This window comes from Tamandua tetradactyla, chromosome 1 (genome assembly GCF_023851605.1).
Source record: "Tamandua tetradactyla isolate mTamTet1 chromosome 1, mTamTet1.pri, whole genome shotgun sequence".
In the NCBI taxonomy this organism is placed as follows: domain Eukaryota; kingdom Metazoa; phylum Chordata; class Mammalia; order Pilosa; family Myrmecophagidae; genus Tamandua; species Tamandua tetradactyla.
In genome coordinates this window covers 25011467-25036258 of record NC_135327.1, presented here as the reverse complement: position 1 = coordinate 25036258, position 24792 = coordinate 25011467, and the positions used below count along the sequence as shown (strand labels likewise).

General features: G+C 48.0%; 1 protein-coding gene across 1 annotated transcript; it reads left to right on the top strand.

Annotated features, from left to right (window-relative positions):
- The first annotated feature begins 19915 nt into the window (after positions 1-19915).
- Positions 19916-23828, top strand: LOC143683848 (vasopressin-neurophysin 2-copeptin-like). The gene is made up of 5 exons (XM_077160275.1): positions 19916-19981; positions 20098-20185; positions 20282-21884; positions 23219-23420; positions 23588-23828. The coding sequence occupies exons 3-5, from the start codon at positions 21765-21767 to the stop codon at positions 23764-23766; spliced, it is 501 nt and encodes a 166-aa protein (XP_077016390.1). The 5' UTR covers positions 19916-19981; positions 20098-20185; positions 20282-21764; the 3' UTR covers positions 23767-23828.
- The last annotated feature ends 964 nt before the right edge of the window (positions 23829-24792 follow it).

Genomic DNA, 24792 nt, shown 5'->3' with positions numbered 1-24792 from the left:
CCATTGACCAGGGACTTAAAGAGGGACATGGGCACTGCTAGCACTGATGTGGTGGGAAACCACCCAACTACATGACCCGCAGGAACCTCTCCACTTGGGCTATGTGGTTCTGATTTAGAGGAACAAAATATCTAATTACGGAACAACAAAGTTGTGACCAGGTTACAACACAGCTTTTTTTTTTGCGGTTTTACTGAGATATATTCACATACCACAAAACCCTCCAAAGTATACAATCACTGGCTCACAGTATCATCACATCCATATGCACAAAAGCGCACGATCAATTTTAGAATTTTTTCATTACTCCAGAAAAGAAATAAAAGTAAAAAAGAAAACCCAAATCCTCCTATACACCTCATCATCCCCTCCTGACCCATAGTATTGCTGTAGTACATTTGTTACTGTTGACGAAACAGTATTAAAATATTACTGTTAGCAATAGTCCGTAGTTTGCAATAGGTATATTTTCCCCCATAAACTCTTCTATTATTAACTCCTAACAGTGTCATACATTTGTTCTAGTTCATGAAAGAATTTTGTAACATTTGTACAGTTAATCATGGACATTGTCCACACAAGATTCACTGTTATACATTCCCATGTTTTAACCCCCAACTTTCCTTCTGGTGACACACATGACTAAACTTGCCCTTTCCACCACACTCACACGCCATTCAGCACTGTTATTCACACACTAACATGCCATCATCACCTCTGTCCATATCCACATGTTTAAGTTCACCAGTGTGTGAGTCCATAATCCAGTAAGCCCTGGATGGTCCTGGTGGGTTGGGAAGGCATGAGGAACAGACATACTGGGGCAGTCATAGGAAGGTATGGGGAAGCAGGGGCAGGAGTGGGGAGAAACGGTGGGTTAGGGCAGCTGATGTCTTCTAAACTGGTGGGAGAGCTGGATTTGGGAAGAAAGGACAGCAACAGCGTGGGTAAGGCAGAGGCACAGGTTGGCCTCCACCTCCCAGGCCCCCTCCCTTGATTCCCTGATTCCTTGATTCATGGGTCCAGGGCCCAGACATCACCTGTGATTCACTGATGACATGCAACCCCATGGCTCATTAACGAGGCAGCCTGTAATTAGCCTGTCTCAGAAACCAGGATCCTCCAGAGAGAGCCCCTCTCACCTGCCTTCCTCTCTCTCCCACCTAAAGAATGAGATCAGGCTCAGGGAGATCTTGCCCCTGGGATGCGGAGGTGGAGGTGGAGCATGACTACCATGGGAAATAAGATGCCAGGGCACGCATCTATGCTTAAAACGGGCTTGGTAAAGTGACCTTCTATAATGAGATGATGGAAATGACAGGAAGCAGCCCAAAACTCTGAAAGTTTCCTCTGCATAAGCTCATCGGGGCAGGCTTGGAAACAGCCTGGCTGAATCTGCAGGAGCTGAGCCTCTACAACACCTGCAAAGCTGTGACCCAGGCAGTTCAGTCTTAGAGTCATAGGAAGCAAAAGGAACACAGCTTCAGCAACCAGAACGTCATTACACACTGTGATGTTGCTCAAGCAATACTTTGTCAAATTCCCCTTTTATCCTTCCAACTCTCCCAGCCCCTGCCCACCCCCCATTACTATTCTGCAGCTGCTCCAATGCCCCACTATTTCCTCAGAAAAATCTATTCCAAACCTTAGTCCTTTCCTCCTGACTGCACACCACTACGATGCTTTTAAAACACAGGTTGCGAATTATTTGGCACACATCAGCAGAAGGTGAGCTCTGATCCTCCTCTTGGCTCTGGACCAGCCTGTGATTACTGCCACCAACAGAGTATGGCAGAAGTGACTCTGATTTCTAAGGCTGGGTCATGAAATGCCACATGACTTCTGCTCGCTGAAACGTTCGCACTGGAAGCTCTGAGCCATCTTCCAAGATGGCCAACTTCCCTGAGGCCATGAGCTGCGAAGATGCTCAAGCTGCATAGAGAAGGCCACGTGACAGCCCCAGCTGCGCCCAGCCTCTGAGTCATTGTAGCTCAGGTGCCAGGCATGTGAATGGTGAAGTCTCCAGTGAGTCTAACCCCTGGCTGAGGGCCCAGAGAAAAGGTGTCCCTGCTGCGCCCTATTTGAACTGACCCTCAGATTCTAAAGGCATAATAAAATGGTTGCTGTTTTATGCCACTCTGCTTTGGAGTGTTTGTTATATATCAGTAAAAACTGGAACAAGTGCAAAACCCTAGGCAACTGTTATAGATGGGACCAGGGGAAAGATGGGGAGAAACTATAATCGAGAAGTTAGGATTAAAGGGATGATTATGGTTGTTGAATCATTATATAGATATTCCTTTTTGCTTTCTGATATATTAGAATAGTCAGAGGGAAATACCTGAAATCTTTGAACTGTAATCCAACAGTCTTATCTCTGATAATGATTGCATAGTCTTTAGCTTGTGCCCTTGTAATTGTAAAAACCTTGTGACTGACCATCACTTGTACCCATTTTATCCTTTTTTTTTTTTGCCTTTGGAGTCTGTGATCACTAAAAATAGCCATTAACGTTTAATGAAGGACTTTGGGTCAATCCAAAATGAACCCACCCCAATTCCAAAGTTATCTTAATAACTGAAACTGGATCTAACCAAAATGGGCCCGCCTGACATGCTCAGTTCCTTAGACTTTAACCTATAAGTCACCTATACCTCATTGTAATACTAAAAAATCATGCCCATCATCATATTAAGGTGACTATTTTCTTATATGCATTCTGTGACTAAGCATTTAATCAGTCTGCACATGCTCAATAATTAGATCACCCTTAATTCCATTATCTGGGGTCATTGTGCTCATTATCCTAAAACCTGCCCCTCTTTTGATACCATAAAACTATCAGAATTACTGCAGTTCAGGGAGACAGATTTTTAGACTGATAGGCCATCTGATGTCCTGCTTCGTGCCTAGCAATAAACTCTCTTTGAAACCTGGGTGTCTCAGGAATTGGACATTTGAGCACATGAAACAGAAAATCCACCACCTTTGTCTGGTAACAGAACCTGAAGACAAAGCCAGAATCCTCCTCAGCAGTGAGAGGAGGGGAAAAACTTTTCCATCACCACTGCCTCACTGTAGGCAGTCAGCACAAATCAAAGGAGCAGGAGGCTTGCTGGGGTTTGCCAGCACACTAGCTCAAGATGGTCATTTCCTGAAGATCCACTCCTAAATCCTGGGGTCATATTGATGAAAGGAACACTGTAGGGAAGAGAGGGAAATACATGCATAATGCATTTTAGGGCACCATCAAACTGAAGGAAGAGGAAGTCAGTTCTGCTAAGGCGGAGCAGGGATGGGGGTAAGGAAAGATGGGACACTGGACTTGATTCTGGAAAGATATCTTACTGGATTTTTTTGGCTGGGGGGGAATTAGCTCAAAACATCCATTTCTCCTTCCTATTATCACCCTGGTTTTCTTTCAAGGCCTTTCTTTATCAGGCAGAATTTGAGGGCACCTTATTCATACAGCTAAGGAATGGGCAAATGACCCAACTAAGCCAAATAGCAACTTCCTCGCTGGAATGTGAATCTGAGCAGAAGGATTAGGCTGGAGACACTTTAAGTTGTCCTGAGGTTGTCCTTGATGCTGAGCCCAGATTCTCATTTCCAATCGGCACGTCCCTCCCCAAGATGTGGTGTGGACTGTTTGTTAGTGGAAGGGAGCTGCCCTTTCTCAAAAACTTGTACTGAGCCAGTGGAAAGCAGTTCCCCAAGACACTACCTGGGAGATGTTCTTCCTGCCCACCTTCTTAGCCAATGGCTGAGTAACACGCAAGTACCAGGGGAAAAAATCAACCCTTTAGCCTCAAGGTGGGGCAACTCTGTGGTTTCATTCACATTCCAGAGCTCCCTATGGGATCAAGCTGAGGTCAGACACCAGCTGAGGCCACATCTTTACCTACCTTCTTCCCCAGCCTCATCCTGCTTCCCCTGAGGGCTCAGCCTCAATAAATCACATGCACAATTCCCAACTCAGGCACTGCTTCTGGGGAACCTGACATGTTCATTTCATGTGACATTCCTGAGCCTATGTACCACCAAGTTTCCAAGCGTGGTTGCCTTATCCTCTTCTAAGAAGTGAGTTCTCAACAGTCTAACAATAAATGCCTTCTGTTCAAATTTCCAAAGTCTGACACAGAGTATGGATCCAGTGGTGGAGGGCTGGCAACAGATTCTCAAGGATATGAGGGGTGTGTAGGGTCGTGCAGGAAGTACCAGAAGGCAGTGAAACTGATACCCATATTCTGGCGTGGAGCCTGGAGTCCAATGGCAGGTGGCAATGAGCCATGTCACTGGAGCCATATGCCTGGTGTATTGACCTGCTGCCACAGGTGATCTGGGTTGGAGGGTGTTTTAGTTTGTTAAAGCTGCTGGAATGCAATATACTAGAAACAACAGCTTTTAAAAAAGGAATTTATGAAGTTGCAAGTTTACAGTTCTAAGGCTGTGAAAATTAAGGCACCAACAAGAGGATGCTTTCACTCAAGAAATGCTGATACCATCTGTAACACCTCTGTCACCTGAGAAAGCACATGGCAACATCTGCTAGTTTTCTCTCCGTGTTTCATAAGGCTTCTCCTGGGGTGTTTTCCTCTTGCATCTCCAAAGATCTCTCACTGTGTAGACTCTGTCTGGACTGAAGCTTTTTCCAAAATCGTTCCCTCTTAAAGGACTCCAGTAAGCAACCCCCCCCCCTTGAATGGGTAGGTCACATCTCCATGGAAACAACAAAAAAGATCCCACCCAACAAGATTGAATGATTAAAGAATGTGGCTTTTCTGGGATACATGACAGTTTTAAACCAGTACATTCCAACCTTTGGACCCCAAAAAGAAATGTTCTTTCCAAATACAAAGTATATTCATTCCATCACAATATCACAAAACCTTACACCATTTCAGTAACAAAACAAATACAATACAAAGGCAGAAACAGTACAGAATCACATCAGAGTCAGCTACAGACACGGTCTGTCCTAAGACAAAATTCTCCTCTGGCTCTGGACCTGTAAAACTCAGCAGAAGTTATCTGCTGCCAACACACAAAGGAGGGACAGTCATAGGATACATATTCCCATTTCCATAGGGAGAAATTGGTCAAAGGTCCCAAGCAGTTCCTAAAACCAGCAGGGCAAACTCCATTCTATTTCAAAGTCTGAGAGTCATTTATCTTGGGACTTTAGAAAGCAGCAGTCCCACCCTTTTCAAGGGCCTATGCAGCAGCCTGGCTCTCTCCAAATGATGGGGTGAGAATTGCAACCTTGAAGGGCATTGGGGAGACCACCTTTTTCTAGACTCCACCCTTTCCAAGCATTGGGGCAACACTCGGTCTCCCTGCCACCTCCCGGACAAACGTTCAACTTTCTCAGAACAATATGGTGACAGCAAGGCTCTCCCCAATCTCCAAGGAATGTGCGCCACCCCCTCTGAGGCCTGAAGCACTGCCCTCTGCCTCCGGGGCAAATGCACCCTCTTCAAGTGCATAGCTGGGTCCACTCTCCTAGCCCAAGGTTTCTTGGCTTCAACCCATAGCTTCCATGGTTCTTCTGCCTTTGAAGTTATTTTTCCTTCAGTTTGTCCCTTTTCTGTCCATTTTAGTCCAGACTGGCAGTGGTTCTGTTTATACAGATCCCACAGCACTCTTGTTGGTTTTCGATATAGTAGGCAGGGATCATAACCATCAAACAAGAGGACCTTCCACAAATCCTTCCTGGATAACTCCAATCTTGGTTTTTTTGGCTGACTGGCTCCATGTTTGGTTAAATCCTCATGTGGGGCACTATTCTCTGGGGTCTCCCTTTCTGAAAGCCCAGAGTTTTTCAGATCATCAATTTCTGGTTTCTTTATACCCAACAGGTCAGTTCTCAACTTGTCTCTTTCCGGTTGCATTTCACTAGAAGCTGCAAGGAGAAACCAGGGTGCTTTTTCCATATTTAATTTAAAAATGTCTTCTACTAAATATCCAAGTTCAGGGCTTTTAAAATCTGCTCTCCACCCAAAACTAGTAGTCAATTTTGCTAAATTATCGGCCACTTTAAAACAAGGATTGCCTTCCTTCGAGTCTGCAATAACACATGCATCATTTCTGTCTAAAGCCTTATTAGAAATATCACTAGAGTTTACACTTCCACCAACAAGTCTCTTCAAAGCATTCTAGCTAGGCCTTCTCTATTAAACTTCTCACAATCCTTCCAGAATCTTCCCCTTATCCATTTAAAAAACTGTTTCAACATGTTTGGTATTTGCAAACTGCAGCACCCTACTTCTCTGGTACCAAAATCTGTTTCAGTTTGTTAAAGCTGCCAAAATGTTTTTTTTTTTTTTTTTTGGCTTTTAAAAAGGGGAATTTAATAAGTTGCTAGTTTATAGTTCCAAAGCTGAGATAATGTCCCAATTAAAACAAATCTATAAAATATCCAAATTAAGGCAACCACCAGAAGTTACCTTCACTTAAGAAAGGCTGATGAAATTCAAGGTTTCTCTCTCAACCGGAAAGGCATACGACGAACATGGCGATATCTGCTAGCTTCCTCTCTAGGCCTCTTGCTACATGAGGCTCCCCCAGGGGCATCCTTCTTCATCTCCAAAGGTCGCTGGCTGTGGACTCTGTGTCTTTTTTTTTTTTTAACTGTTTTTATTAATTAAAAAAATTAACAAACAAAACATTAAGATATCATTCCATTCTACATATACAATCAGTAATTCTTAATATCATCACATAGTTGCATATTCATCATTTCTTAGAACATTTGCATCGATTTAGAAAAAGAAATAAAAAGACAACAGAAAAAGAAATAAAACGATAATAGAGAAAAAAAAAGATTATACATACCATACCCCTTACCCCTCGCTTTCATTTACCACTAGCATTTCAAACTAAATTTATTTTAACATTTGTTCCCCCTATTATTTATTTTTATTCCATATGTTCTACTCTTCTGTTGATATAGTAGCTAAAAGGAGCATCAGACACAAGGTTTTCACATTCACAGAGTCTCATTGTGAAAGCTATATCATTGTTCAATCATCATCAAGAAACATGGCTACTAGAACACAGCTCTACATTTTCAGGCATTTCCCTCCAGCCTCTCCACTACATCTTGAACAACAAGGTGATATCTACTTAATGCGTAAGAATAACCTCCAGGATAACCTCTCAACTCTGTTTGGAATCTCTCAGCCATTGACACTTAGTCTCATTTCACTCTTCTGTCTTTGGTCGAGAAGGTTCTCTCAATCCCTTGATGTTAATTCTCAGCTCATTCTAGGGTTTGTCTCAGTCCCTTGATGCTGAGTCTCAGTTCATTCCAGGATCTCTGTCCCACGTTGCATTGCCAGGAAGGTCCACATCCCTGGGAGTCATGTCCCATGCAGAGAGGGGGAGAATGGTGAGACTGCTCATCATGTTGGCTGGAGAGAGTGGCCACATCTGAGCAACAAAAAGGCTCTCCTGGGGGTGACTCTTAGGCCTAAATTTTAAGTAGACTTGACCTATCCTTTGTGGGGTTAAGTTTCATATGAGTAAACCCCAAGACTGGGGGCTCAGCCTATAGCTTTGGTTGTCCACACTGCTTGTGAGAATATCAAGAATTCAACTTGGGGAAGTTGAATTTCTCCCCACTCTCACCATTCCCCGAAGGGGGCTTGCAAATACTTTTCCAGTCACTGATCAAATCACTCTGGGATTCATTGGGGCATCACTCTGGACAAACCAACAAAATCTCATGTCCTACCTGAGATTCCAAGTACTTATGACATTCAAGTGAACTATCTACATGAGTTATCTCAGGAAATGCTCTAGTCAAAATATAAATTTTGTAACAAATAAACATTTTTTGCTTTAGTCTCACACATAAGGTGACATTTTAAAGTATTAATTATCATCTATCTTCAGCACCCTGCAATAATGACATTCCTTTGTTCCTCCTCATGCAAAAATATTTTTAAAATTTGTACATTGTACATTTCACTATTATTATACATTCTAGGTATTCCTAGATTATACCATCTCGATCTTTACCATCTATCTTTCTTTCTGATTTCATTTATGTCCCCAGCCCTCCTCCCTCTATCATTCTCACATGCAGCTTCATTCAGTGTTTTAACATAATTACATTACAGTTAGGTAGTATTGTGCTGTCCATTTCTGAGTTTTTATATTCAGTCCTGTTGCACAATCTGTATCCCTTCAGCTCCAATTACCCACTATCTTACCCTATTTCTATCTCCTGATGGTCTCTGTTACCAAGGAAATATTCCAAGTTTATTCACTGATGTCAGTTCATATCAGTGAGACCATACAGTGTTTGTCCTTTTGTTTCTGGCTAATCACACTCAGCATAATGTTCTTAAGGTCCATTCATGTTGTTACATACTTCATAACTTTATTCTTTCTCACAGCTGCATAATATTCCATCTTATGTAAATGTCACAGTTTGTTTAGCCAACTGTCTGTTGATGGACATTTTGGCTGTTTCCGTCTCTTGGTAATTGTTAATAATGCTGCTATAAACATTGGTGTGTAAATGTCCATTTGTGTCCTTGGCCTCGTGTCCTTTGAGTAGAGACAGCATATAGATGGGTCCTGTTTTTTAATCCATTCTGCCAGACTATGTCTTTTGATTGGAGAGTTTAATCCATTAACATTCAGTGTTATTACTGCATGGGTAGTACTTTCTTCTACTATTTTGCCTTCCGGATTTTATCTGTCATATCTAATTTTCCTTCTTTTTACCTTTACTCATAGTCTTCCTTTCTACACTCTTCTCCACACCTCTCTCTTCTGTCTTCGTATCTGTCTCTAGTGTTCCCTTTAGTATTTCTTGCAGAGCTGGTCTCTTGGTCACAAATTCTCTCAGTGATTTTTTGTCTGAAAATGTTTTCATTTCTCCCTCATTTTTGAGGGACAGTTTTGCTGGATATAGAATTCTTGGTTGGCAGTTTTTCTCTTTTAATAATTTAAATACATTATCCCACTGTCTCCTCACCTCCATGGTTTCTGCTGAGAGATCTGCGCATAGTCTTATTGGGCTTCCCTTGTATGTGATGGATTGCTTTTCTCTTGCTGCTTTCAAGATCCTCTCTTTCCCTTTGACCTCTGACATTCTGATTATTAAATGTCTTGGAGTATGTCTATTTGGATCTATTCTCTTTGGGGTACGCTGCACTTCTTGGATCTGTAATTTTAAGCCTTTCATAAGAGTTGGGAAATTTTCAGTGATAATTTCCTCCATTAGTTTTTCTCCTCCTTTTCCCTTCTCTTCTCCTTCTGGGACACCCACAACACGTATATTCATGTGCTTCATATTGTCTTTCAATTCCCTGAGTCCCTGCTCATATTTTTCCATTTTTTTCTTATAGTTTCTGTTTCTTGTTGGATTTCAGATGTTCCATCCTCCAGTTCAGAAACCCTATGTTCTGTCTCTCAAAATCTACCATTGTAGGTTTCCATTGTTTTTTTTCATCTCTCCTACTGTGTCTTTCATTCCCATAAGTTCTGTGATTTGTTTTTTCAGACTTTCAGTTTCTTCTTTTTGTTCTTTTCTTGCCTTCTTTATATCCTCCCTTAATTCATTGATTTGGTTTTTGATGAGGTTTTCCATGTCTGTTCGTATATTCTGAATTTATTGTTTCAGCTCCTGTATGTCATTTGAATTGTTGGTTTGTTCCTTTGACTGGGCCATATCTTCAATTTTCCTAGTGTGATTTGTTGTTTTTTGCTGGTGTCTAGACATTTAATTACCTTAATTAGTTTATTCTGGATATTGCTTTCACTTCTTTTATCTAGGGTTTTCTTGCTGGATGAATTTGTTGTCTATCTCTTCTTTGACATTCCGTTCAGCTTTATCTGGACCTTTAGCTTAAAGTTTTGTTTAACAGAGGAGAATTTTTCAGTTCTTGTTTTCTTATTTCTTGCCCTGCTTGTGTGGTGCCTTCCCCCCTCACACACACTGAGGAGGGTCTACTTAGATATTATATACCCCAGATTTTCCCAGACCAAACTGGCTTCCTATTAGGAGGAAAGTGTCACCTGCATTGGTTTTCCCTGACGGTGAGATCCAGCAGGTTGAAAGACTTTCCTGTGAAGTCTCTGGACTCTGTTTTTCTTATCCTGCCCTGTGTGTGGTGCTTGTCTGACTGCACGTCCCACCAGCATAAGATGATGTGGTACCTTTAACTTTGGCAGACTCTCCTTGCTGGGGGCATGGTGGAGACAGAGGAGAGGTTGTAGGCTGGTTTTAATGGCTTCAAATTACCAAGCCCTGGTGTCTGAATTCCTTGATGGAGGGATTCCACCTGGGTGGGGCTTCAACCCTCCCCTGGGGAAGGCACAAGCTCCAGATAAGCCCCCCAAAAAGCTCACTTCTGCCTATGCCTGGGGCAGTTGCAGCCTGAAAAGTCCTGCCGCTGTATCCAGAGGCAGTCAGGCCTTTGTAGATACACAGCCACAAAAACCTTTGTTTCCTTTTTTTTTTTTTATCCCCTTTTTCTGTCAGTCCTGCCCCCTTGGCGCCGGGGCAAAAATGAGCAACCTCCGCTTTGACCAGGTTCACCTGAGCTGGGGGCCTACTTTTAGTAGTCAGAATTTGTTAATTAGTTCCACAATTGGCGTTTGATTGTGCCCAATCCCTGCTGCTGGTAAAGTCCTTTCCTTTCCTCTCTGGGAAGCGGCCTGTTGGGGAGGGGCGCTGGCTGCTGCAGCTTTGGGAACTCAGGGTTCTGGGGGGTGCTTGCAGCCGGTCCAGCTGGTCCAGACTGGGGTATGCTGTGTGTTTGGTCACTTACGTGGCCCCAGGAGCTGTTCTGTACTGTTTCTGGTTATTTAGTATTTGTTCTGGAGGACGAACTAAAACGCGCACGTTGTTAAGCCGCCATCTTGACTACACAGAACAGCTTTTAATAAGGGAATTCATTAAGTTGCAAGATTACAGTTCTCAGGCCATGAAAATGTCCAAATTAAGGTGCCAACAAGAGGTTATCTTCACTCAAGAAAGGCTGATACCATCTCAAACACCTCTGTCAGCTGGGGAGGCACCTGGTGACATCTGCAAGTTTTCTCTCCTCACTTCATAAGGCTTCCTTGGGGGGCATTTTCTTTCTATATCTCCAAAGATCTCTGGTTGTGTGGGTTCTCTTGGCACTAAAGCTTCTTCCAAAATGGTTTCCTCTTAAAGAACTCCAGTAAGCGCCTCTACCTTGAATGGGTGGAGACACATTTCCATGGAAACAATAAAAAAAAATCCCACCCAGCAATATTGACTGAGGATTAAAGAACATGGCCTTTCTGGGTTATATAATAGTTTAAACCAGCACAGATGTTTACAAGGGCAGTCACACCTTAGACTCCTGCAAGACAGACCCCTGTCCTGGCCCTGTGCCTGAGCGAGCCTGTCTGGCCCCCTTCAGCTGCAACCTCCCTTGCCCCAGGACTAGCAACATTTTCAGTGCCTATAGGCTGTGTCCCGGAACACCCTGCTTGATTTCACATGGCTGCTTCTTCAGCGGGGTATGTCCCCCTTGCTTGGTCCATGTTCTCAAGGGTAGACACCTCCTCTGGCGAGCAAATGCTAGCCTGAGGGTAGAAAGCAGAGGCTGTTTGCTAGGTCCTTGGACAGAGCTTAGATGTACAGGCTCAGGTGTCGGCAGAAGAGGCTGTGAGGCCCTTGTGGTGTGGGACAGAGCCAGCCTGGGGACAGAAGGGGAGAGGCTGGCTGTCCCAGCTGCCGAGATCTGATACACAGTATGCAGCTTCTAAACTTGAATGTGGCCTTCTAGATCCTCCTAGACGCATTTTAATCAAGGTAGGAGGAAGATAGAATACGTTTTATTCAATATTTTGTTAACTTGTCTTACAACCTATAAAACACTTTGTCATATTTTAAACCCCAAGCCCCAGAAAAGATGAAGCTGATACCTAAAAAATATATATTATGGAAAATTTCACATATATGCAAAAATATACAGATTTGTATGAGGAACCTTCATATACCTTTCGCACCCACTTTCAACAATTCTCATGGCTAGTCTTTTTTCTTCTGTACAACGTACCCACCTCTCCCCTCTCATATTATTTTGTAGCAAATTAAGGTTGCACTAGATTAACTAAATTAGAGCATGATGAAGGAGGTGGAACCCTGAGTTTCCCTCTTCTGTCAGAATGGCAGATGACGACATGGGGGAACCCATCAAAGACATGAAAGACACAGGGCCGGTGCCTCCTTGCAGGCTGGCTCGGGAACCGAATGGCAGGTTTGAATCCTGACTCTGCTCCTTGCTAGCTGTGGCACTGTAAGACATTTGCTAAACCATTCTACACTCATTTCCAAATCAATAAAAAAGTGTTAAGCATCTACCCTATGATGCCATATGGCTTAAAACATAAGTGCCGAGAACACATGGTCAGCATACAGGGAATGTTGGTGATTCTACAGTATCCCTGATTATACATTTTTTGGTTTGTTTGGTGCAGAAGATGAGTAGATGTGGTGGTTTGAAACTGTATGTACCCCAGAAAAACATATTTTTAGATTTAATCCATTCCTGTGAATATGACCCATTTGTTAAGTAGGACCTTTTGATGAGGTTACTTTAGTTAAGGCGTGTGTAACCCTGCCAACCAGAATGGATCTTAAACCTATTACCGGAGTCCTTTGTAAGAGGAGTGAATTCAGACATGAGAAAGACACAGGAAATCAACAATATCCAGAAGAGAAGGTAAAGACCAGGAGGTGCCACCACGTGCTTTGCCATAAGACAGAGAAGCCAAGGACTGCTGGCAGCCAGCCCCAGAATGCCACAGTCTTCAGGGAGAAAGCATTGCCTTCATGATGCCTTATTTGGACTTTCTTTTTGCCTCAATACCATAAGCTAATACATTCCCATGGTTTATGCCAATGTATTTCGTGGCATTTGTCTGCGCAGCCTAGAAAACTAAAACAATAGATCTTGGAAAATGAAAGAAGATTTTCTAAATTTAATCAGGTGGCATCTGTTGGAGACCAGTTCCAAATAAGGCCTTCTCACTAGAGTTCATCAGAACAGCCCTTGGGCTTGTTTTTTGTTTTTTCCCCATTGGGAGATACAGAAAGTCTACTTGTCAATGAAAGGCTGTGTGCTGGTTTGAAAAGATGTATGTACCCTAGAAAAACCATGTTTTAATCCTAATCCCATTTTGTAATGACAGCCATTTCTTCTAATCTCTATTCAGTACCCTATGTAGGAAACTTTATCTCCATGGAGATGTGACTCAATCAAGTGTGGCTATTAAACCTGATTGGGTGGAGGCACATTCCAGGTGGGTCTTGATTACTGGAATCCTTTAAAAGAGGAAGCATTTTGGAAGAAGTTTCAGAATGACATAGCCATGAGAAGCAGGGAGTCCACCAGCCAGCAACCTTCAGAGATGAAGAAGGAAAACACCTCTGGGGGAGCTTCATGAAACAAGAAGCTGTAAAGGAAAGCTAGTAGACTTCACTACGTGCCCTTCCAGCCAAGAGAGAAACCCTGAACTTCATCGGCCTTCTTGAACCAAGGTATCTTTCCCTGGATGCCTTGATTGGACATTTCTATAGACTTTCTTTAATTGGCCTTAGAACTGTAAACTTGCAACTTATTAAATTCTCCTTTTTAAAAGCCATTCCATTTCTGGTATGTTGCATTCTGGCAGCTAGCAAACTAGAACAGGCTGAGTGGAGTTTTAATCAATAACGATAATGAGTAGTGAGAATCTTAAAAACAAGGCGTATCCTATGTTCTGGAGCAGCTAGATGGAAAAATCTGAGAGGATCGTATGGTAGCCCATGATAAACTCTGGGATCTGTCCTGTAACTACCTGTTGAAGAGTGCTTTAAAAACTTGCTTTTTTCTTTCTTTGCTTGGTATATATGTTATACTATACAACTTTTAAAAAGTAAAAAAAAAAAAAAAAAGGCGAAACTAAGATATAGTAATATAATGGATGATGGGAGTGAAGGAATTCTTGTTAAAACATTCTAAGGAATTCACTTGCTCTGAAGGAGGACAGAGGTATGGATTAATATTACATATGATTAAGTCAAATTACTAAATTTAAAAAATGTACAACTAGGACAGAAGGAGAAGCAGCATAAGGATATCATGGTAAATAGAACACAGGGTGAGTATATGGAAATGAGTCCAAGGAATGAAGAAAAAGAAAATTTGTAGAACAAATATTACTTTTATGCAGATAGAAATCAAAGCAAAAAGACCAATAGTTGATAAAAGAGGGATTCTATTTAAAGATAAAGGAAATAATCCATCAAGATTAACAATCTGAAGTGCTTATACGCCTAACAGCGTATGTTCAACGTAAATGTGGACAATTCCATCTGTTTAGTGAGAGGCACTGCCAGGTCCCTCATAGAGACCCACCACTATGTACATGTCATTCAGGAAGGCAGGGAAGATCAGAACCATTCTATTTACAGTTTTGGTCTCCTGGTTTTTAAATAATACAGTTATTCAAGGATTCAGGCAACAGTTCAAGTGATCACATTTTGAGCCACAGAAGCAAGTGGCAACAAATTCCAAAGAATCAGCAGAACACAGGCCACATTCTCTGACTACAATAAAAGTAAAATCAATAATAAAAGCAATCCCAGTCTTATGGAGAATAAATACAGCAAAAGCAAAAACAAAACAACACTGAAAGCCACCACCCTTCTAAATAATTAATGAGAAAAGGATGAATCACTATGAAAACTATGAAATGCTTAGAACCAAATGACAAAGAGAGAACTACAAGTCAAGATACAAACGAAAGACATTTTAAAGCCTTAAAATACAGATATTAACAAAGAAGAAAGATTTAAAAATAATGGCCCAAGCATTCAACTCAAGAAGCCAGAAAAGGAATTTCAGTCAATACAAAGAAAACATAAAATGAAATAACAAAGATACAAGTGTAAATTAATAAAACTATGGAGATTCAATGCAACCAGATGTTGGTTCTTTGAAAAATCAAATGAAAGGCACAAAGAGAGTGGCCTGTGGAGAGGCATGGAAGATGCGAAGAACTGCCTCCAAGTACAAGCCCAGGGGTTGGGGGACACCAGTTTGTCTTTCAGTGGGAGTGGACAAAGGTGAGGGTCAGAGGGCAGACCTGCAGACAAACTTGGACTTTCTACAAAGCTTGGACCTTGTCCAGAGGCAGTGGGGAGCTACTGGTCAGAAGAAGACATACCTAAAGAGATGTCAACCCACTCCAGTACAGGTGGTGGGTTCACCAGCAAAACATAACTCACACAGGTTCTGATGGATAGATGTTTTACTCACATAGAGACGAGACAAAGCAACTTCGGTGTTACGAGTGGGCATCGGTTCCCCTTAGCCAGCAGGTCTCAATCTGAGGCCCAGGCAGGGAGATGGTCTTCACCGGCACCTTCTCTTATGTTCACGTGTTGCCGTGGTGGAGGGACCTGCTCCCTCCCAACCAGAGACAGATATACCGCAGGGGTGCGAGCTGCATGCAGTGAAATCTACACACCAGAGTCAGACTGTCTCCAGTGACTGTTTGCATATGCTCGGGACAATGAGGGAAGGAATGTCCTGGCAGTTGCCATATCTACTAGAGGACTGTCTTTTATCCCGCAGGGTGGACACAACTAATCCTGAGCATAGGGCGTATTTGTAGGTTCCAGGGAGAGGCAGGAGGACCTGTTAGGATTACCTCCACCACAGGAGCCTGAGAAAGGTTTTGAGCAGGAACCACTCGGGGAACACAGTTCCCAAGGTCACCCTCACTACTGGCCGCAGTGCAATCAGGGGTCCCCAAGACCACACTTAGATTCCATAATTCTCTAGAAGGACTCGCAGAAAGATGTTATATACACAGCTATGGCTAATTACAGGAAAGGATGAAACCAGCCAAGGGGAGAAGCACAAGGGACAGAATCCAGGAAAAGTACGAAAGTGGAGCTTCCACTGTCCTCTCCCAGCAGAGTGAACACAGGTACTCTTCTAGTACGAATGTGTGACAACACACAGGGAGCGCTGCCAACCAGAGAAGCCCCTGAGTCCTGGTGTCCAGAAATGTTCCTGGGACTCCATCATATAAGCATGGTTGAAGGGCCACGGCAGATCTCAGTTTCCAGCACCTCAGGAGGACAAGTTGGCACACCTTGACCCAAAGCTCGGTCCCTAAATCACCTTCTTGGCGGGGCTCAAAGCTACCACCTCAACTCCAATTCCAGAGGCCGAGGGAGCCTGACTCTGCTGGTCAATCCAGCCCCCGCACGGCGGCCTCCGATTCCTACACTCACCCAGGATCCCACAGCCTGGGACGCCCAACTGCACTGTCTGGGTCCCGCGCCGAGTTTAAGGGGCAAACTGGAGATTTTTTGCTACGAGGCAGAACCCCGAGCCGCAGCCACTCATTTGCGCAGCTCTCCTACAGATCCCCTGCGGAGACCCCAACGCGCGGGGCGTGTGTCTCTGGCGGGAGCGAGCGCGCACGGGCTGGGGCCGGGGGCTTGGCCGCGGCCCCTTTGCTCCGAGTGGGGACCCCGGTCCGAGCGCCGCCTCCTCCAGCCCCAGCCTCTCCCCGCCGCGGCCCCTCGGCCCTCCTCCACGCGCCCGGAGCCCCACGGGAGCTAAGCGGGCCGCCTCCCCCGCGTCGCGCGCCGGCTGATGGCGCTAAGTGATTCCGGGCGCCGCGCTCCCCGAGGCGCTGACCTGCGGGACCCGGGGGGCCGCGCTCATGCGGCCGTTAGCAGTCTGGGCACAGCCCGCCCGGCTGCCGGGCTTCCGGCCTCATTAGGAGCCGCAGAGAGGACGGGGCGTGCGCGCCGCCCAAGCCGCCCAATTCACTGTGGCGCCGGCCCCGCGCTTCAGCCCCGGTGGCTCCGAAAGGCCACCAAGTTTGCGGCCTTCCTTTCTGATTTTTCACTCCTGCTCCCCACGACCCACGAGTACTTCTTGCCCCTTTGTGTCGTGGGGGAGGATTTGGACGATTTGGTCTGACTCTTCCCCAGCCCAGGCCAGGGGGTAACCCCTGTCCACCCCCCCCCACCCCCTCCCCCCCCTCCCCCGCACCTCCAGTACAGCGACCACCGCCCCGGAGGGTGGGGCAGGCCGGGCGCGCGGGAACTGGACTTGCAGAGGAGCGTCCCCTGGACATCCGTCTGCGACAGGACAGGCTTTAATATGAAAAAGAGTTTCGTCCACTAGGGCAATATATAAGATTCCACAAGAGTTCCATGCACTAGAGTAACTTTCCAGAAACCTAAAACCTCCATATGGGTCCCTGGTCCAGATAAGTCCTGAAACATAGTCTAGCCTCTACAGAACATCAGATAGTTTCATCTCCCTACCCCATATTAGTGACAGACCCTTCCACTATGAAAAATTTAGAATTGCCATAGCCCAAAACCCCCTAAAGAGAGGTATAAAGGTCAAAGGTGACGGTGGAGTCATACTTAGAAGATGGGATTTAACAAATGAAAATGAATGCTGAATCATTAAATTGATATCTTTTAGTCTCCAGTGTCTTGGAGCAGCTAGAAAGAAAAATCTAAAATTGTGAAATTGTAACCCATGTCAAACTCTGAAATATGTTCTACAACTAATTGTAGTGCTGTGCTTTGAAATTTATAGCTTATATATATATATATATATATGTTATTGCTCACAAAAAAAAGGAAAAAAATCAATTGTGATAATGAAAAAATATTTGAGCCCTCCTGTATTATGGAGCAGCTAGAAGTAAGAATATGAGAGGATCGTATGGCAACCATGAGAAACTCTTGGATCTGTCCTGTAATCACTTGTTGAAGAGTGCTTTGAAAGCTATTGCTTTTTATTTCTCTGCTTTGTATAAATGTTACACTAAACAATAAAAAATAAAATAAAAAAAAACAGTTTCATCAAGAATATTTTACCTACTATGTTTGGTTTTAATTTCAGTTATTTCTGGGAGTAAGCATTTTTGTGAGGTCTTTTTATTTATGATTTCTTTAAGCTTAATGTAACCCCTTCTCGAGAGGTTCTTCTAGTTAGCTCTTCAGGCCATCTGAGAGTGCTTTGGCTTTGGGTGTGGGTGAAAAAAACAAAACAAAACGTAAGGCTTCTCTTTTTTTTTTACTCACTCCTGGGGTCAATCCCTTGCAGTCTCTCACCATCTGCTCAGGACTTGCCTTTTCTCCTCTGTTGGCTCCCGCCTGCCTCACCATCTTTGATTCAATTCAGTCAATGGCTCTTAGACTCCTACACCTTTTGCTTGCTTTTGTCCAGTGCTTCAATTTATGGGACATTTGTGAGTGTTCAATATGGAGGGGCCTCAACCAGGACGACTGGAAAACAGGTGCCCAAGGAGAAAGCTTTGCTTGCTGCTAGCCGCAGAGTCTGCTTGAAAATGAGGCCAGCCTGTTTTAGAAGCAGAGATTTCCTGTGGTTCAGGCACCAGGCTGGGCTTGAAAGGGGGCACATAAGAAACAGGAGTGGGGGTAGAATGAAGAGGGCAGAGGCTGTGCTAAGATTAGTTAACTGTTACCTGTTCTCAGGAAACATGGTCTAAGGATAAGGAACCACGTCTAAGAAGGTTACGGGATTTGGGATTTAATCTGCAGGCTGTGGCTGTGTTCTGTAAGGATTGCAGAAATCTGAATCCTTTAAGCACCTACATCTGATTCCCTCAGAACCTGAGTATGGGGGTTGGGGTTAGGGCATCCTGCAAGTAACCTTGGGAACAGGTGGGACTTGCCCAAGATCACACAACAACTCCCTGGAGAGCTGAGGCTGGAACCTGGGACTTATGCCCCTCCCTCTCGTCCTGCTTTCCATGATTTATTAAAGATCCACTATGTAGCAAGCACTGAACCAGGAGGGGCTACAGCACTGGTTATGAAAGATGGAGCCTTTTCTACCCTGGGATTTTCATTCTAGTGGAGCTATAGCCAAAAACAAGCACACACACGCACTATAAACAGAAATTAAATGAACTGCAGGTTGTGTTAAATGCTATAAAGCACAGCAACATCTCCTAGATGTTAGAGCGGGGAGAGTTAGGTTAGAGTGCGGAGAGAGAAGGTCTTGGGAGGGTGATGGGGAAGAGGAGATGACACCAGTCACCTGAATCCTGGGAGGTGGGCAGGACTCTGAATCTTCTAGAGCAAGGAAACAGTAAATCCTAAGATCCCAAGGCAGAAGCAGAAAGGAGCAGAGAGATTTGAAATACATTTGAGAGAAGGGATGCAGAAATGAGCCCTGGGATATTCCAAAACTTAGAATTTAATGACAAAGAACAGCTCCTCCAAAAATCAGGAGACTGTGAGAATTGCCCAGAGGGAGAAAAGGAACACCAGGAAAGCACGGTGTCAATGGAGCCAAGAGAAGCTCGTGTTTAAAAAGGATGAGTGCTCGCCCATGTCACATGCTGCTACTGGGTTATGCAAAATGAGCACACGGACCTGGCCAGCAAATTTGGCAACATGGTGGTAGTTTGTGGCCCAGGAGTTTCAATGGACTGGGCTGGACAGAAGCAGGGGTGGAGAAGGCTGAAGAGCGCCTGGTGATCGGGATCAAAATGGCAAACGGGCCATAGTGAAAAACTGAGAGAACCAACATAGGGAACATAAAGCTGTTCCGAAATGGAAAATTCATCATCATATACTACACAGCTTAGCTTGGAAGGCAGATTTGCCGTCTAATGTGTGGACTCATCTAACATTTATGGTGTCATGATATCAACAAAATAGTTAGTGGGAACGGTACAAGTGGGAGGGGGGAAGAGCCCCGAGCTCTGCTTTAGAATGATGTGTGAGTCAACATTCGGAGCTGCGGAGGGGAAGAGGGGATGTAAGGATGGGGAGATCTGAAGAGTAGTTTGGGAAAGGATGCGCATTCAGGGGGTGGGGTCTGGAGGGTCCTTGTGGTTACCAGGCAGCAGAGCGGTGAGACTTCTTCCAGCCAGTGCAGGCTCTGGGAAGGTGGGTCTTGGGGGAGCGCCTGGTGTCTGTGTAGAGGTGAGGTCAGGGGTCTGCACGGGAGCCTGGGAGTGGGGGGCGGGTCTTAGACGATGCCCTGCTTGTCAGGATATGGGTGCCCGGGCCTGCCCCCAGCCTTCCCTTCATTTTGTCAGGCCGCACAGTTCTCAGATGACACCTCAGACCTGATGTCCAGAGAGGGAGAGCTCCTGATCACACAGCCCGGGTCACCCAGCTCTTCAGGTGCTCACAGAACAGTAGAATGCTAATGTAATAATACTGTTTTAACTAACTTCACGAGGGGGCAGCACTTTTCTGAACACTTTGGTGTGGTTTCAGTCCTCACTACAACCTCGGGAGGAGGATACAGAGAAGGTCGGGAAGTTTCCAGCAGCTGCAGAAGTCAGATTCACACGCAGGCTCACGTGTCCCTGAGGTCACACCTGCCCAGCACTGCCTTGCCGAGGGTCTGCTCACCTCTGAAGGGATGACCCCAACAAGCCTGGATTCAGGCCCTGACGGGGGACGGGAGATATTTCAAGGGCCCCTCCCTGTGATGGCAGGTTCCTCACTACACTTGGTGGGAAGCGGGCAGCCTCAAAACCAGTGCTTCTTGTCTGATCGCTGCACAGCTCGGAGAGGAGAGCGGAGTCTGCCTGGGGTGGGGCAGCGAGCAGGGCGTGTGCACACATTGAGAGGCCTGGGGAAGCCAGACGGGGTCCCAGCACCAGAGAGGGATGTTGATGGCATGGGGGGAGGGAGGCTGCCGCCTCTTCAGACCTGCCAGCCGGGGCCCATCTGGGTGTCCCCAGTCATGGGCTCCAGGGTGGGGCCCATTTGGCTGTGGTTCACCCCCATCCCAGGCCCCAGCCCCAGAGTCCCCGGGCCCCATGTCCAACCTAGGCCTGAGTGGCACTTGTCTCAGTTCCTTCAGACTGTGGCCCATGAGGAAAGCAGAAAACTTCCTCAGGGTTGGATTCCACTGCTTTCCCACAGCTGCCCTTCCCCTTCCTGCTTGTGCAGGGTGATGCAAGACATGCTAAGAAGCTGTCCCAAAGACCCCAGCCTAGGACCCACGTCCCTGGTCTCTGCTATGTGGGTGCAGGGGAGTGAGGGCTGGGGATGGGGTGGAAGAGTCCCCATTTCTCCCAGAAGCTGGACCCTCATGCCCGGTGGGCCCAGCACCCTCCGATTCCGTGTGTGTGCCCTGGTTCCCTGACTACACCTCTCTGGTCCAGCAGCCTGCAAGCAGGACTCCCCTTTCCTGGTATAGCTGGGAAATAGCCGTGTCCGTGACATCCTGCATATGTGTCATTCTTTGTCACTTGTCCTCTCACGGGGCTAATCCTCTTGGATCTGGTCCCTATACCCAACTGTCCCCCACCCCACTCCTGGACAGATACCTCTCACCCCCTGACTGTGCTGGGGGAACTAGGCCTGGCGACCCCCAGCCTCCTCCAGGTGGCCAGCAGTGCAGAGACCATCTCCAGGCGACCAAGCCTTTCACTTGTCCTCAGTCCAGAGAGCTGAAGTCACAATCACAGCAGCTCCTGCGCCAGGCTGGGTACTCCTGCTGAATGCAGCCAGAGACCTGCACCCCCTCCTCCTCACCCCTGCACAGACAGGCCCACGTGTGTCCCCAGATGCCTGAATCACTGCTGACGGCTTGGGACCTGGCAGCTTCGGGCTCCTGGGGAGCCACTGGGGAGGGTGGCAGCCACGTCACCTCCAAGGGGACACCTGTGGACATAAATAGGCAGTCAGCCAAGGCAGCACAGCAGAGCCTGTGGAAAGCGCTGCACGCTGTGCCACCCGCTCCAGGATGCCCGACACCGCGCTGCCTGTGTGCCTCCTCGGCCTGCTGGCCCTCACCTCCGCGTGCTACTTCCAGAACTGCCCAAAGGGCGGCAAGAGGGCTGTGTCCGACCTGGAGCTGAGACAGGTACAACCTAGGCCCGTTGGGGCTGCCAGGAGTGGCAGTGCCCCTGGGCTGGCATCACAGGGCACGGGCCAGGAGAGGGGAAGTCGTGGGAGAAGGCAGGCTGCAGGGGAAGTGCCCAGCAGGAGAAGGGAGGCTTGGCGTGGCTGGGCAGAGGGGCCGACAGGCTTCCAGGGGCTGGGAGGGGTTTTGGGGTTCGTGGGCACTGGCCCCTTCCGGAGAGGAGAAGCAGGAAAGTGAGAGATGTTTTCCCAGTAACCAGGCTGGGGACTGGGCCATGAAGAAGTAGGTAGTGAGGTCTCCTCTGTGCACGAGGGGACTTGTCTGAAGTCTGGCCAGTAACGGTAGGTCTGTCCTGCCGGCATTCGATGCCTCCTCCACAAAGCTCCAGCCCTCGCCCTGCCCCTCAGAAGGTGTCCATTGCTCTGAGCTCTCCTGATGAGGAGCTACCTCCCACCCAAGCGTCCTGCGAGGTGGTTCTGCTGGATACCTAGCCCAATTCTTTCATGCTACATGTCCAGCCAATTTCCTTTTAGCTCATTTTCAGCAGAGCTGAAGGAAACCTGCTCACCACGGGCCATTCTGCCCTGGCCACAGCTGGCTCAATGCGGGGGACTGCTGAACAAATTAGAGCCGGCAGGTGGGCAGGCCCCGGGGCCCAGCCTTTCTCCTGCTCAGCTCCTCTGAGATGGGCCTGAGCCATCTGGGTGCCTGGTGCCCTCCTCAGGTCACCATAGCTGGGTGAGTAGGGGTCAGACTCCCAGCCAGGCCACCAGCTTGGGGAACTGGGGTTGCCCTCGGTCCAGAGGCCTGTCATGAGGGGGGCCGGGTGGGTCCAGTGGGGAGACAGGGAATAGGGAGAAGGTTCTGGATGTGTTCTGGAGGGGACACCTCTCTCTTAGGTCATGGGGTGGGGTTGTTAGGGAGGAAGCTGCAGTAAGGGGGTGAGAAGAGGAAGGTCTGGGTTAAGGGGGAACAGGTAGTGGGGTGGGGGCATGCCACCGCGGGCCCAGAGCTGAGGAGGAAGGTCGCCCCACACCCCCCTTGTAGCTCCTTCCCCACATACGGTGAAGCCGTGAAGCCGCTGAGAGATGGTACCGACATGGCTCCTGGGTCACCTGGAGATAAAGGAATTAAGTAGATTTCGAATCCCCGTTCCTGACCCCTTTGGGGCCGAGTGATGCAGAACCCCCAACCACCAAACTCTATCCCCCAGCTCAGACTGGCCGGGGACACCCCAGTCCCCGCCGCTCCACCTGCCCCTCAGGGCCTTCCCCACCGCACCCCCGGCCCCCGGGCCTCGCCCCTCACCCCGCTCCCCCGTGCGGTCCCCGCAGTGCCTCCCCTGCGGCCCCGGGGGCAAAGGGCGCTGCTTCGGGCCCGGCATCTGCTGCGCCGACGAGCTGGGCTGCTTCGTGGGCACGGCCGAGGCGCTGCGCTGCCAGGAGGAGACCTACCTGCCGTCGCCCTGCCAGTCGGGCCAGAAGCCGTGCGGGAGCGGGGGCCGCTGCGCCGCGGCCGGCATCTGCTGCAACGACGGTGCGGGGCCCGGGCGGGCAGCGGCGGGGCCGGAGGGAGGCCGCGGGCCGGGGGCCGTCGGGGCTGGCGCGGGGCGGGGCGTGGCGGGACGGGGGAAGCGAGGCCCGGGCGTTGCGCCCCCACCGCCGGGGTCCCCGTGCCGGCGGCTCAGCCCGTGCTCCCCGCAGAGAGCTGCGCGACCGCGGCCGAGTGCCGGGAGGGCGCGGACTTTCGGCGTCGCGTCCGCGCCAGCGACTGGAGCAACGCGACTCAGCTGGACGGGCCGAGCGGGGCCTTGCTGCTGCGACTGGTGCAGCTGGCCGGGGTCCCCGAGCCCGCAGAGCCCGCCAAGCCCGGCATCTACTGAGCGGCGGGGGACTGTCCCCAACCCCGGGCGCTCACCGCCGCCCTGCCCTTGCAGCAAGAGAAATAAACCTTTGCAATGCACTGGGCGCCTGCTGTCTCTGTCTCTGGGGGTGGGGAGGGGACAGCAGGGCAGGACGGGGAGGCGCCCTCGGCTGTCCCTAGACTGAAATCCATGGGCGGACCCACCCAGTGAAGGGCAGACCCCGTAGGGGAGAGGTCATGGCACAGCACGGGGGCTAAACTGCAGGGGGCCCGGGGCGGCCTGTGGGTGGGGCAGGGAAAGGGCATGGAGAGAGGGGCCCTGGATGGGGTGGGCTGGGGGTTTTCTAGGTCAGAAAGACAGAAGTGGAAAGAGGGAGAAGGTGATTGTGAACAGGATAACAAGAGAGGGACAGAGGCTGCAGAACAATGGAACGCGAGAGAGACGCTGAGAGAAGAGTGAGAGAGGGCGGAGAGGACAGCATGTGGCCACGCAGAAGCAGTGGCCTCTGAGAGGGCAGCTCCAGAGCGCATTGCCATGGCCTGAGTTGTGTCAGGCCTCCCCACCCATCCCGTCCCCGCCCACGTAGTTCCTTGGCTCGTCAGCAGGAGGGAGGCAGGGCCCCTTTCGCTCCTTTTCTGAAAGGGAAACACCAGGTAGGGAACACAGCAGAGAAGAACTTGCACCATGCCACAAAGTCGCCCCTGGTGGATGAGCACAGCGGTGGGAGGCATCCCTCCCCCCATTTACACCCCAGGAAACTGAGGCACAGACAGCTTCAGCCACCCTCCAGGGCTCCAGGTCCCCAGTCCCATATCTAGTTCATGCAAAGGGAGCTTGTGTGCAGGGTGGAAGCGGAGGGGGCGGAGTGCACAGGGAGATGGCAGTGGGTCAGCCAGGCCTGCGGCGTGTGCCTCACCCAGCCCCAGCCCCGGAGCGCCCGAGGCCTTCTCTCCAGGAAACTAAGGGCCACCATCAGGGCCCCTCAGCCAGAGTGGGAGACAGACCCCATAAGACAGTCCCCCACAGGTAGTCACACCAACCACA